The sequence below is a fragment of the Trachinotus anak genome, unplaced genomic scaffold (genome assembly GCF_046630095.1).
Source record: "Trachinotus anak isolate AG129_WGS33_773 ecotype Australia unplaced genomic scaffold, CSIRO_AGI_Tana_v1 ptg000001l, whole genome shotgun sequence".
Classification (NCBI taxonomy): domain Eukaryota; kingdom Metazoa; phylum Chordata; class Actinopteri; order Carangiformes; family Carangidae; genus Trachinotus; species Trachinotus anak.
In genome coordinates, this window is record NW_027273852.1 from 20,700,001 (window position 1) to 20,713,935 (window position 13,935).

A 13,935-nucleotide genomic window follows, 5' to 3' on the forward strand; every position below is an offset into this window, starting at 1 on the left:
ACATCAGTTTTAGCTACTGTAGGTTGACCTGACAAACTGGCAACTGAATGCAAATGATGAATCTTAATCTGCTGTAGTCAGGAAGACAGCGAAGACATTTTAAAACCCACTTAACTGTGAAAAACAAACTACTGAGTTTTGCAGATAAGATTTCCCGCTCAAGCACAGCTGATGTTCCAACGTGTCCAGACTTGTGTTGTGAAAATCAAATGGTCTTAAACTATTGTGTTAAAGGGTTAAACAATGGCCAACAATCGTCATGTTGGTGACTGTAGATGTTTGTGTAAAAGGCCATCAATCAGTCTGAAATCAATGAGTCTGAGTGTGTGTAGTTGCCATAGCAACTGGAATTACTGGAATTACGACTCTTCCTAACTTAAAGAGGGTTGAACTGACGACAAAGTGAATAACAATGTCTCTGTTGTTATCAGGTCAACTGGGGCCCGATGCATGAAACTACAGAACTGTCTACACACAAAGACATTAATATGCACACAAATGCCACTCCACATATGCCTGGTTCTGTGTGATCGAACTCAATCACTGTGGAACTGTTCACTACAAACAGATGCAGACACAGCCTGAGACATCTGTGTGCTTATCGATACTTGAGCCTGATCATCAGAGCCGTCAGTGAGAGGAAGGGTGGAGAAGAAGAAGAGCAGAGATTCTCCAACAACAGCAGCTGTCATTACACACGACAGTTACACAGAGCTATGGGTATTTATAGCTCGACAACAGTTTCTACAAAAACTAAACATTACGACCTTCATGAAGGAGGACTCATTGTAGGACTGTGGGTTTAGACTGCATTAGTGTTAGCTTCTGTAATAGACTGGGTGTTGGAGATTCTAATTTGCTGCAGCTGAGTCACGAACACAGTGAAGACATTTTAAAACCCACTCAACTATGAAAAATGAAAAACAATTGACTTCTGTAGATTAGATTCCCGGTAAAAGCTGTGAACCACCATCAGCAGTGACGTCTCACTCACCACGACTAAACATCTGAAAGATGATGAATGATTCATTTTGAAACAAACTTTACAAAGTGCTTCACAATTCAGCATACATTTTAAAGAGAACTGACGGGGAAATAATGTCTGGTAATGTTTGAGCCTTAGAGCTACACTACATCTGGTGCCTGTGTGCTGTCACCTGTGTCATCTTCTACAGAGTGAAGTTTTCTTCTTTCTTATCCAAAATTTGGGACCAGATTCAAAACATATCCAAGAACAAACCAGAGTATTCATATACATACATACAAAGCACCTGAGGAAGAACCTGAACTGTCCTGAACAGACTCAAACACAGACAGAGCACCAACACCAGCAGCACCACCTGTTCATCAGCAGTGGTGGTTGAAAGCCTAACAACTGACGCACACTCCGCTGTTAGACATATTACACAGGCAACAGACTGAATATAATCTGGACCCAGCTTGGCTGGAGTCCTGGGTCAGGTCTGTTACAGGGAACCAAGAGGACCCAAGTCATATAGATTCTCCACAGTCTGTGAAATCAGTTACCAGTTGTGTTGTGTGTCACCAGCAGCACTGAGGACCATAATGACAACAGGAGTTTAACTCACTTTACATTGGGACACTCATCGCACACCGTCTCCTGAGTCATCTGGAAGCGTCCCGGTCCGAGCTGCGTCGTCCTCATCTCCTGTCTGCAGTTGCACTTCCTCTTGCCAGGTGCTTCTTTGGCTACAGGCTTGTTACGCACAACCTGTGTGACAAGAAAGTAAGGGTCAAAAAATAAACGTGCAAACTGGCAGAGAGTGAATCAGATGGTGGATCAACACCAACAATGACAAGCAGGTCTTTTATTCACACACACAATTGTAACTAATTACACTTTGTGTTATAATGACTGTTAATTTAGAGAGCAGGGTTTTCTCCTTACCTCTACAAAGTTCCCAGAGTACACCTCTTCCAGCGTGACCTCCAGGTCTAGTATTATGTCATTTCCTCTGGGGATGTTCCTGTCCTGTTGCTGTCTGTTGCCTCCAAACATGAACCCAAAGTCACCAAAGAAGCTACAGAGAGGGACAGAGTGACATCAGCGGACTTTTACAGGACATACAGATGTCGGCAAACACAATTTAATCTGTGATTTGATTAACACCACTCTGTCTCTACACATATACATAAAGACACTTTGCTACCAACAACTGAAAGCCAACACGTTTCATCTCCATGTTTTAGGAACATGTCTGCAGCAAATATCTTAATATTGTAGATCAGTTACCCTAAAGGCTGGGTTCAGCTAAATAACTCCAGCAGCCACAAGCTTTATCTCCATCTGGTTTAAGTTCAGCTTGTGTTTGGAAGAAGAAATTTCACATATGGATCTGTCAAAATGTGCTCAAATATGAACAGATCATCTGCGTGGCTACATGTGAGAGTTTCTTTTTGTCTTTTGGATGGACCAACTTACAGTAAACATTAAGCTTGTACAGTAAAGTAGCCCGTTGCTCCTTAGTCCTGTAGAGAACGACCTGAGCTGATGAAACCAACCTGGAGAAGATGTCGTTGTGTGAGCTGTGGTGACCCTCTTTGAGTCCATCTTCTCCGTACGCATCATACTGTTTCCTCTTCTCCTCATCTGAGAGCACCTACAAATAAAATACCAGCTTGGTAACAAAACACCCAAACTCTACATTGTTCTTAACTCATTTCAGCAACCCTACACACTAATATTACAAACACAACCTCAACACCATCAACACCTCTTTTACACAGTCTAACCAGAAGTTACAACATAAGATATATAGAATATAGAATATACACAAAAGCAACATTATCTGCAAAATTATCATACTGTCAAAGTCCTCATGTGATACTGTGTCCACTCCCTGTAAATCAAATCACATGACTTGTCACTGTCATTGGCCACATTTCATTTTAAGTCCAGCAGCATCAAGTGGTACTTTAAGTGGTTGTTGGTGGATGTTGAGGTCTGCTCTGGATCTTTGTCCTATTCAGTCTCTTTTCTGTTGCACTTTCCCGACCGACTGCAGGATGTTTGCAGAATTTGTTGATATTTAGTGGAATCCATTCTCCTCTCCATCTTTGCAATGTTTCCTGTGCCACTGGCTGCTACACAACCACAAACAATATTATTTCCAACCCAATGCTTAACAGGGGGAGTTATGTAATTGCACAAGCTACAATTACTGTATAGTGCATTAACATTTGAAGAAAGGTTCATTTTTAATGTCTATTTGCTGAACTTTAAAAATCAACAACATGTGTAATTTGGCCAAAGTTCTGCTTACAACTATAGAACTTGTTATATGAAATCATAAAGTATTTTGTGTTTTACTGCAGTATTTTGATTTATTATGTGTTTGTAAAGCAGATGCCACTTCTGGGAACCCCACAGTTCTGTTGTATGTGAAGTAAGCAGGTGGATAGGTACGTATGTAGGGAGGTAGGCAGAGAGGTAAGATATTTTACTACTCCCTTAGGGTAATTTCCCTATGGGAGTAGTAAAATATCCTACCTCTCTGCTGTTGTGTGCAGCAGGCACGTCACATAAATCACAAAAACTGTGAGGCAGATACAGATAACAACCCATCAATTAAATGCTATATTCTACATAACAACTAAATAGACTAAATAACATATAAAATGAAATATAAACATTGTATTGTACAATATATAGGATTATCGTACATTATAAACCCTTAAAATGTCTTCAGAACTGCTGACAACTACATTATAGTGTGTTATAAACCATTAATCAAATGCTTACATGCTGCTAATAAATGCTAAATACAGGAGTCACCCTGCTGTCACTTTAAACAGCTTATCTGAATCCACTCCCAGCGATCCACGTCTGGCTTTACTGAATGCCAGCCGTGTAGCCTAACAGCCAATCGGATGCAGCCACACGGTCTAGTCGACCAATCACAGTGACTGTACCGTCTCCAACAACAACCAAATCACCAGCGTACAAAAGACTTTTGCATCGGTTCAGTTTCCATACAAAAGCCTCAACACGGTTTCCTGACAGTTCAGTAAATATAACGATCTTTTAGAGTCAAAATAAATGGCCCCTTCACTGACATCAAGCACACATCATCACCTACAGTACAGACCCACCTCATAAGCTGCACCCAGGTCTGCAAACTTGTCTTGAGCTTTTGGGTCGTCCTGGTTTCTGTCCGGGTGTAACTGGAGAGCCAGCTTTCTGTAGGCCTTCTTGATGTCCCTGACTGATGCACTCTTGCTCACCCCCAAGATCTTATAGAAATCTCGCCTACATTAAAGCGGGAGATGAGATGATAGAGGTTACACAGAGGCACAAGGAAAGAGGAGGTGAAGCTAACGCTGCTGTTACTTTTAGACAGCCATCTGCACGCCGTGGGCTACAATTTGAGCCCTGATGTTTCTCCTAAATCTGTTTACACTTTGGAAAATTAACTACGCCGAATTCACTGTTAGCAGTTCCTGTTTGCTGTGTGCCATTGAATGAACGGGTAACTAACATGGGTTTACTTTGACACTGGAGAAAACTTTAAAATGAGACGATTGTCCAGCAAATTCTGGAGGAACTAAGGAGCATAGCTAGCTATTGCCGGTTTAGTTGCACTGATTTGAATGCTAGCTCCTAGCAAGCTAAGTTAGCTAGTCATCCAAAATGTGAGCTGAATGTAAACGTATAGCCAGATAACATCTAAACAGAACCGGTTATTAACGAGTTGTTCGTAGTGTCAGTCTGCTCCAGTCCACTCCGCACATGGAGAACAGGTTTAGACCAATCACAGTGAAACATGTGTACCAGCTGGCGATGCTGTTTCACCGCCGTGTCCGGGCACAGACAACTCACCCCGCAAGCACCGTCGTAATAACATACAGAAGTAAACAGCACACATTGCAGAGATTCATCCCTTTGGCAGCCATAAGTTAGATCCCACAGTATTTCTAAAAGGAAGCAGCAAAAAAACAGCCGGCTTTTGAAGGTTGGATCCCGCTGCCAGTCACAAGCCTTCTTCCTCCTGTCAGGGAAAGCCCTCCTACTGGATGTCTGCAAGTCCGCCTCTCGGTTAAAACTCCGCCCATCGTTAAAGCAACACCTCTCATCCTTTCTTTGAACGTCTCATTATATGTGATGTTGGTCCAGGGCGCAGGCTAATGCCGCGTTCAGGTCATATCGATTACATCGTAATTATGAGCAGCTGAGTGGAGAAAACGTTTACGTCAGCTTCCGGCTTGTGATTGCGAGTAATCAGGAATTTCGGACAGTAAGTCCAAGCCAGGGATTCATTAGGACATATCTTCACTTATGGACTAATTTTGTGTTTTCGTGTTAATTTGAGTGACATGGATTTTTTTCACATCTCTTTGTGGTTGCTGTGCATAGTTTCATGCTCATTTTGCATCTTTTTGCATCTTTGTGGTTGTTTGGTATTTCTTTGCAGTGATTATGCTTTGTAGTTATTTTGTGTATCTTTGTTTGATTGACTCATTAACAAGAAAAATCAACACTCAGTACACAATTTTTTCACAAATTTCTTGTCTTTTATCGGTAATATTAGGGAAACTCAAAATCAGATTACAGTAATAAAAAAAATATATAAGAAGTCCTGAAATTAGGACTAGAAAGTCTTTTACATAATGTCACATTAAAAAGTCACTCATATAAACAGACGAAAGCGTTTACAAGAATAACGAAAAACGTTCTTTTATCTATTGTAGCTGTAATAACCTAAAAATGACATTTGGTTTTGATGGGTATTAGTTATCAATTATTGGAGTATAGCCTAACTGTTGGTGGAAATCACAATAATGGAATAAATAAATAAAGTAAAAATAAAAATTAGTCCTGATCAGAATCAGAATCAGAATCGGTTTCATTGCCAAGTATGTTTCCACATACAAGGAATTTGTGCTGGTGATTGGTGCAATTGGGGATCAGGGGGATCAGTGACAGTGGGGCTCTCTAGCCTTGTTAATAAGGCTGATAGCAGACATGAAGAAGTGATCACCACAGTCCGCCCAAAACCCACACACCTGAATAATAAAATCGAATAAAATGAAACCGTTCAATCTGCCAACACTGACTGTGGCCGACCACTGGATAATAATGCGTGAACCTTCCCCGGTGTGAATAAGGGCTGGGATGCCCGTTCTTCCCCTTCTGCCGGCATTACGTGAATGCAGCATAAAGCGCGCGCCCGAGAACTGCGCGCAACAGATGTCAGATCAGGTCTGAGCTCAGAGGAGGCGCCAAATAGGAAGAGCTGCAGATGTGAGCCTGGCTCCCCGGTCTGCCGCCAACCGCAACAAAACAACCGCATCAACGACAGGACTCATCTTCATCTTCTTCACTTATGTTGGACTCGCTCCGTGGACCCACCTCCTGCCGGGACGAGGACAAAGGCTGAAAGTAAGAACCAACCAGCCGCACTTCTGTCTGCTCTGCTAGCCTCGGCAGCTAACGGTTGCTAAGTTAACGCTGAACGGGACACTGTGGTAAAGTTAACTTTGACAGAAAACAGCCGCCCTCCCGCCGTCAGCTGCTTTTAATATGTATCACAACAACAAGCGAGTTAGTGCTTATTTTACTGTGTGTGTGAGTGTGTGTGAGTGTGTGTGTGTGTGTGAGCTGGGGGCAGCTCTGTTAGCCTGCCAAACTTCTTGTTATGATGCCAAATCAGGTGTTGATGACATGAGCAACCGCTGTTGTCATGGGAGCGTCCAAGCGTCACACGGGTGTTAACAGGATGTGTTTGCAACTGACAGCTGACAGCTTCTTGTTATTATTATAGCCGTATAATTGTATTTTCAGCTTTACTGTAGTAGGTTATTGAGAAAGGATGCTCAGGTCTGACACAGCGGACTGTGCTTGCTTTCACTGATCTCTTATACTGGGAAATTCTTGCACATCAGTGTATTATGTGTCCAACTTCACATTTTTTCTGGTTCCTTCCTCTTTAGGCATGGAGGCAGACAGCGTGAGCATATGGCCACGCATGGAGCCCTTCTTACTGGGTGCCTTGCAGGTGGATATACTTTTACCTACTATTATAATGTAATGATACAGTCCAGTGGATGCAAATAACTGGATTTAATGCCATTGCAGGTGGCACCCTCCTCCAAACTCAGCCTGCACTATCTGCGCAAGATGGCGACCTATGTGCGAACAAGGGACGGCTGCTTCCCCATTCTGGGCTGGCCCATGTGGAGGCATATTGCCTGTGGAAAGCTTCAGCTCCCAGAAGACCTTGCATGGCTCTACTTTGAGACCTTTGACATCCTCATAGGCCATACCCCAGAGGAGAGGCTGGAGTGGGCAGAGTGTCTTTCCCAGTGCTCTTCCAAAAGCGAGCTGGACCAACAAAGGAACAAGGTGAGAAAATTACAGATTTTGCAAATGGATCAGTTTACCAAAGAATGTAATCCTATCTCATCGTTCCAGTTGAGTTTTTTGTATCATGTCTTCCTCTTTCATGAGGGTGTGCTACTCATTGTCTGGTGTTTTGCCCCAGGCAGAGGTTTATGTTGTAACCAGGCTCTCAGATGTGAGTAGGAGCTACACATCAATATGTGACCCTTGTTTCTTCTTCTCCTTTTTACTCCTTTTTACAGTTGTCTGTGGACACACTGCAGTTCCTCCTCTTCCTCTACATCCAGCAGCTGAACCGTGTGTCTCTGCGCACCTCCCTGATCGGGGAAGAGTGGCCCAGTCTTCATCGAACCCGCTCCCCCTCTCCATCAGACCGAGAGGCCAAGACTAGCTCTCAGAACAAGGTCCCTGTTACTGTTACTTCTGATTACTGCTGATCACCTGATCACCCAGTGCAAAGGATGTATATTATCAAGTTTGTTGTTGTCCTCTCTCGGTTCTTTGTGACGTGCCTCTCATAGTTCTTTGTTTGTGTTTGGTTCAGCAGAACTGGGATGATCAGGCCCACCTGTCATTTGTGCAGAGCCATCTAGCTGAGATTCTGGAGCTGCTGGTAGAGCCAGGACAGTTGTCACAGTCTGGACAGGCCCTGAGAGACTGCCTGGTCTGTGCACACATCCTGCTTTGCTTCACAGCAGCAGACTATAATAGACATTTTCAGAATAACAATGAATGAAATGACAGTGTGAAAGTGGTGGCCCATAATGATGAAGCTATAGTTTTATAGTGAGTTTCAGCTCATTGTTTAGCCAATTTACTGTTGTGGTTCTCGTTTGTTTTCGGCCGCAGCAGACAGACACAGTTATGGTGAAGGTAGTGGAGCATTTAGCAGCTAAAGAGTCTGACATTAACTTTGGGAGTTGTTTGGAACCAAAAATGAAGCAAACATAATTTGCCGGGGCGCCAGAGACAAGACTCGAAGTGAATGTAAATTAGTTTGTCACCATATCAACTTAAAAGGTGATGATTAGTCAGCTTGTTTGCCTCCAAGAGGACAAACAGATCAGTCACTGCAGGTTTAAAGATGTAATGACAGGCCTATCAGAGTGAAGAACACTGTGACATCTAATTTCCATTGCCTTGGAAGCAAATCACGTGTTACTTTTTAATCTTTCCTTACATGTTACATGCAGATAAAAACAACTCTGCTTTTGACTGAGAAAAACGTCTAAAACAAACTGTTCAAACATCTCATGCTTTGTGGCTGACTCTGAAGTCATCTTCTTGCCAGATATCCCTGGAGGCTGTGCGGAGCTTGGGCCTGCTCTTGGAGGGCTCGGTTTGTCGTGGCAAAGCTGTTCAGCCAGTCCACAGGCTGCTGACCAAAGGGCCGCTCCAGACACAAGCTGGCTACTCCCCACTCAGCCACTCCTTCCCCCTGCACAAGCTACTCTCATGTCTCCAGCACAGCCTCACACTCAACCCCTTCGGCATGACCGCCTGCCTGCACTCAGGCAAGAAGCTAGCCTGGGCTCAACAAGGTATCCTGTCCTCTGTACATCGGTACAGTCATCCCTCTTTCTCTACCTTTCCATCTATAGTTCTTTGACGGCCTCTGTTTGTGCATTTTAGTGGAGGGAGCCATGAAGAGAGCCAAAATAGCCAGGAACACCCACATGGCTCCACCTGGCAGTAAGATGGTGCTGATGTCCCAGGTCTTCAAACAGACCCTGGCTAAAACCTCAGACAGGCTGACCGGTGCCAACATCAAAATCCACAGATGCTCAGATGCGTTCATATACCTCCTCTCACCTCTCAGGTAAGCTCAGCCTCCATTAACATAGGTTGTGGTTTTGGGACATAGTTCATGTGTCACAGTCTTTGTTCCTCCTCCAGGTCAGTCAGCTTGGACAAATGCCGTGACAGTACAGTGGTTCTGGGTCCTGTTGAGACCAGCGTCCACATCCACAGCTGCCAGAACGTGCGGGTGGTTTGCGTGGCCGGCAGGATCGCTGTTGGAGCCTCCTCACGCTGCACCATCCACGCCTTGACGCCCACCCGCCCTTTGCTTCTACCTGGAAACACAGACATTACACTGGGACCCTTCCACACTTTCTACCCCTCCTTGGAGGATCACATGGCCAGCGTGGGGCTAGCTGTGGTCCCCAATGCCTGGGATCAACCCCTGCTCCTGGGGCCCGAGGGCCTCGTCAACCCCTCGCTCAACACGTCGTCCAACCCGGACCCTGCCTGCTATCGCCTGCTGCCCCCGGCTCAGTTTCACACGCTGGTTGTGCCTTTCCAGATGGAGGGCGACACGTGTGAAGTGCCCAGTGGTCTGCCTCCTCCATATCAGGCAGCGCTTGATGAAAAGCAGAAGAGAATCCAGAACTGGCAGAAGACTGTGACCGAGGCTCGGCTGAACAAGTGAGTGGCCAATCAAACCTTTATCACACCGTCAGTAATGAGTGGACTCACTGATTCAGTAGCATTTAAACACCTGGAGCCAGTTGCACAAAACACCTTAAGTTTTCTACTAAAGTGTAATTTCTCCAAGGTGTAATTAAACCAAGGTTTAATTTCTGGGTGGTGCATTGAATCTCTTAAAAGGTTTCCTTAGTTAAGGAAAAAAAGTTGAGTAATTTAGAGCACTAACTAAGATTTTACAGCAGTAAAATTCTACTGTTTCCATGGAGACAGTTTTTTTGCTGCCATTAGCTCTTGTGATACTGTTATCACTGTCTGGTAGCATTAAAGGAGTGCGCTGACATCTCATCCTCCTGTTGTCTTGACGGGAACTTCAACTTGTGCATTTAAACACGGTGAATGAAACAGTACATCACTGATCTGTGGACGTGAAACACCTCGACTATCACTGCCTGCAAAGATCTGTAGCATCAAACTGAAGAGCAATCATACATAACAAAGGAGAGTGCAGCTGCAGAATGTGGAGTGATCCAACTCCAGACAAATCATAAATGGACTGCAGGTCAAATCTGAGATGTAGAATCATTCCTCATCGTTAAGTTCTCCCACTCTGTTTTCTTCATTTACCACCATAAACTCAGTCATGTTGAATTAAGATTTCCTTACTTTGGTCACTAAGGTCTTTTGTGCAATGGTTTAACTGACTTTAAGTGATTCCTTAAGTGTAAGACCAAGATAAGGAGAAAATCTTAAATACTTAAGTGAACATTTTAAGGAAGTCTTAAGGAGAAGACTAAAAAGTGTTTTGTGCAACAGTTTTTATTCAGAGGAACCCTTAACTTAGACTTTAAGGAAAATCTTAACTTACAATGTTTGGTGCAGCTGCCCCCTGATCACCAATGCATGTGTAAAAATAAGTTTTATTATTCCATGATCCAGTGTGCTATTAGTACTATCAGTGGAAAGTTATAACGGAGCAGCCATTCTGAAAATCAATAAGAATGAGAGTTGGACGCTCAGCTGGTGAGATATGATGGAGTTCAGTGGTGGCATTAGTGTCAGAAAACTCGCTTAAGGGCTCTAACTCTACCTGACCCTGGCAGCACAGGGAACAGCAGGGATTGATTTCTATATTACAATATTGTAACACTAATCTCTCCCACATCCTGCCTCGTTCCTGCTGTCTAGTTTACCTCCCTTGTTTTTCTGTAGTAACTGATTTCCTGTGTTTGTCCTGAAGGGAGCAGAAGCGCCAGTTCCAGGAGCTGGTGGAAGTGAAGTTCCACGAGTGGCTTCTGGAAACGGGGAACAGGCAGGAACTTGATAGCCTCATCCCAACCACGATAGCCTCCTTAAAGGACTCCAACGGGCCTGCGACCGACACGCCCCGAGTTAATGACTCTAAACATATTAGGAATGGACGGGCAGTGGGACAGTCACCGATGGCTTGTTGAATTGTTGGGTCTCATCCAGCAGGATAATTGCACCTTTAAATAAGTGCAGCACAATGGTACACACAGACACTCTGCATGTAGTATTACTGACATTAGCTGCACCTGTCGAACCAGACTGAGGAGTGTGTTTACTGCAAGTATTATTGTACAGAATGTTTGTGGTTGATTAGGGCTCACTCTGACAAGTCTGGAGCTGTTGATTCAGCCTGTACAGCAATCATTGAGTGTGAGGCTGCTTTACGGCTCCGGCTTAAGAAAAGGCAGCTATTGTTGTTCCTAACCCGTGTAAGCCAAGTGGGGAGTGGATTGGCATGTTGTAAAACCACATTGCAAGCACCACTCCTGGAAGGGGAGATGTAGCCTTTAAAAAACACACAGGTGTAGTATCTGTGAAGGCACCACTGACTTTTAAAGGGACATTTGGTCAAAGAAAGTGGGAACAGCTGAGGAGAGAAGAGGCTGAGATCTGTGAGACAGGCCCTAAAATATGTTGTCTTGAAGCACCATAGTTCTTTAATGTAATAATAATTCTTAAAAGCTACATTAAGATACAGTTTGAGATTTGAAACCCACTTAAAGTTTCTGTGTAAAGTCCAGATGATCTTGAGCGTAAATTTACAGCACTTGGTGATTGTGGTGGTTTCTGCTTTTGTTGAAGCTGAGAGTCAATATGGCGACGTTCCTGGAGAAGCATGAGCACTCTCTGAAGTCACTATCACCATTTCCTCCCAAACTCTGCCCACATGAGTAAGACCACAAGCTATTTTATGTTAAAAAAATATATTTTCATTAAGGGGAGATAACTTATGGAGAATGTAGATGCTAAATAAATGCAGCACTTTGGGTGTTAAGGACATGTTAGTGCACTGACAGTTACTGGCTCAGGACATAGTATTTTTCTGTTACTAGAATTTAAAAAAGCATTTTCCATTATGAGGAAAAGGAAGAAGGAATATTAACATAATTTTTTAGGTATAACTGCACTGTCCTAATGTAAAAGGTAAGTAAACGACACCTGTAGCTACGCTGCTCTCCTCACCCCAGGTATCAGTATCACAGTAGGTGTTTTCTCCTGCGGTCCAAAGAAAATATTTACTCTGGCATCAGTGACCCTGGTGTGGCCACAGGTTCAACATGAAACCACAGCAGCAGTTTCTCTGATCTGTGATTTATTGCAGATTTTTCCTTTAATCTCCTCAGTGCAACAGAAATGGCTGAAAGATTAACAAACTTATGGTCAGTTTTCAGAACAGTCACCAGATGTGCTATAAATATGTTTATTTTTGTATTACTTCACCTGTATCAATATGTATATTTTAGCGAAAAATCTCCCTTTCCTCCTGGACCATTTTAGCCGTTAGCACCTCCCTCACTTCTACTCAGTACAGCATTAACAGGCAACAGGCAGCATTTTATTATTAATTACAGGAAGAAGAGTGAAGATGCACTTGCTAAAAATATGTGCTGTTAAAATATTATTTCACAATAGAAAGCATTACTGTTAAAAAAAAAAAAAAAATCTGAATGCTGGAACGTGTTTCTTTACTTTCAAGATGAAAGTGGGTACACTGTAAAATGCCTTACTGCTGTCTCTTACTTTGAAATCTTACCCTTTGATTTGAACACACACTGCTATGCAGCCCGTACTAGACTATATGAAGAGCACAATGTAGTTTTAATTGTTTAAAAAAATGAAAAAGAATAAAGGTTTTGACTAAAACACAAGTCACGTCCTTCTAATTGGTTTGATGTTTTGATTCTGTCTTTACCTGTAGACACAGCAATATGAACCAGTTAATGAAGTGAATGAATGAGTGATGAAGTAATACACAGAGATGCATATTGCAATCATATTTACAAGAATCAGAATCAGAATCAGTTTTATTGCCAAGTATGTTTTCACATACAAGGAATTTTTTCTAGTGATTGGTGCAATTGATCAGCAACAGTGGGGCTCTCTAGCCTTGTTGATAAGGCTAATAGCAGATGGGAAGAAGCTGTTTTTGTGGCGAGAGGTTTTGGTCCTGAAGGACCGCAGCCTCCTGCCAGAGGGGAGTGTCTCAAAGAGTTTGTGTCCAGGGTGGGAGGAGTCAGCTACAATCTTCCCTGCACGCCTCAGAGTCCTTGAGGTGTACAGGTCCTGGAGGGATGGAAGATTGCAGCCAATCACCTTCTCAGCAGAGTGGATGATACGCTGCAGTCTGTTATTGTCCCTCTCCGTGGCAGCAGCGTACCAGATGGTGATGGAGGAGGTGAGGATGGACTCTGATGGAGGTGTAGAAGTTCACCATCATAGTCCTTGGCAGGTTGAACTTCTTCAATTGCCTCAGGAAATACATCCTCTGCTGAGCTTTTTTGATGAGGGAGCTGATGTTTAGCTCCCATTTGAGATCCTGTGTGATGGTGGTTCCCAAGAAGCGAAAATGCTCCACGGTAGCCACGGGGGAGTCGCACAGGGAGATGGGGGTGGGTGGGGCTGGGCTCTTCCTGAAGTCCACTATAATTTCCACTGTCTTCAGAGCGTTTAGCTCCAGGTTGTTCTGCCTGCACCAGGTCACCAGACGCTCAGTCTCCCACCTGTAGGCAGACTCATCGCCATCAGAGATGAGTCCAATGAGAGTGGTGTCGTCTGCAAACTTCAGGAGCTTGACAGACTGATGGCTGGAGGTGCAGGTGTTGGTGTACAGGGAGAAG

General features: G+C 43.7%; 2 protein-coding genes across 2 annotated transcripts in view; one reads left to right on the forward strand and one right to left on the reverse strand.

Annotated features, from left to right (window-relative positions):
* dnajb11 (DnaJ heat shock protein family (Hsp40) member B11) overlaps positions 1-5,037 on the reverse strand; it is a 7,631-nt gene extending 2,594 nt beyond the window's left edge. Inside the window, exons 1-5 of the mRNA XM_071483857.1 lie at positions 4,841-5,037; positions 4,114-4,270; positions 2,524-2,621; positions 1,910-2,042; positions 1,590-1,732 (exon numbers count right to left, since the gene is read on the reverse strand). Coding sequence (XP_071339958.1) covers positions 1,590-1,732; positions 1,910-2,042; positions 2,524-2,621; positions 4,114-4,270; positions 4,841-4,914 — 605 coding nt within the window. The 5' untranslated portion in view covers positions 4,915-5,037. The remainder of the gene's footprint in view (positions 1-1,589; positions 1,733-1,909; positions 2,043-2,523; positions 2,622-4,113; positions 4,271-4,840) is intronic.
* A 1,151-nt stretch (positions 5,038-6,188) lies between these two features.
* Positions 6,189-11,872, forward strand: tbccd1 (TBCC domain containing 1). The gene is made up of 9 exons (XM_071483844.1): positions 6,189-6,400; positions 6,952-7,016; positions 7,097-7,363; positions 7,603-7,764; positions 7,908-8,024; positions 8,652-8,901; positions 8,993-9,179; positions 9,257-9,787; positions 11,028-11,872. The coding sequence occupies exons 2-9, from the start codon at positions 6,954-6,956 to the stop codon at positions 11,239-11,241; spliced, it is 1,791 nt and encodes a 596-aa protein (XP_071339945.1). The 5' UTR covers positions 6,189-6,400; positions 6,952-6,953; the 3' UTR covers positions 11,242-11,872.
* Positions 11,873-13,935: the final 2,063 nt, after the last annotated feature.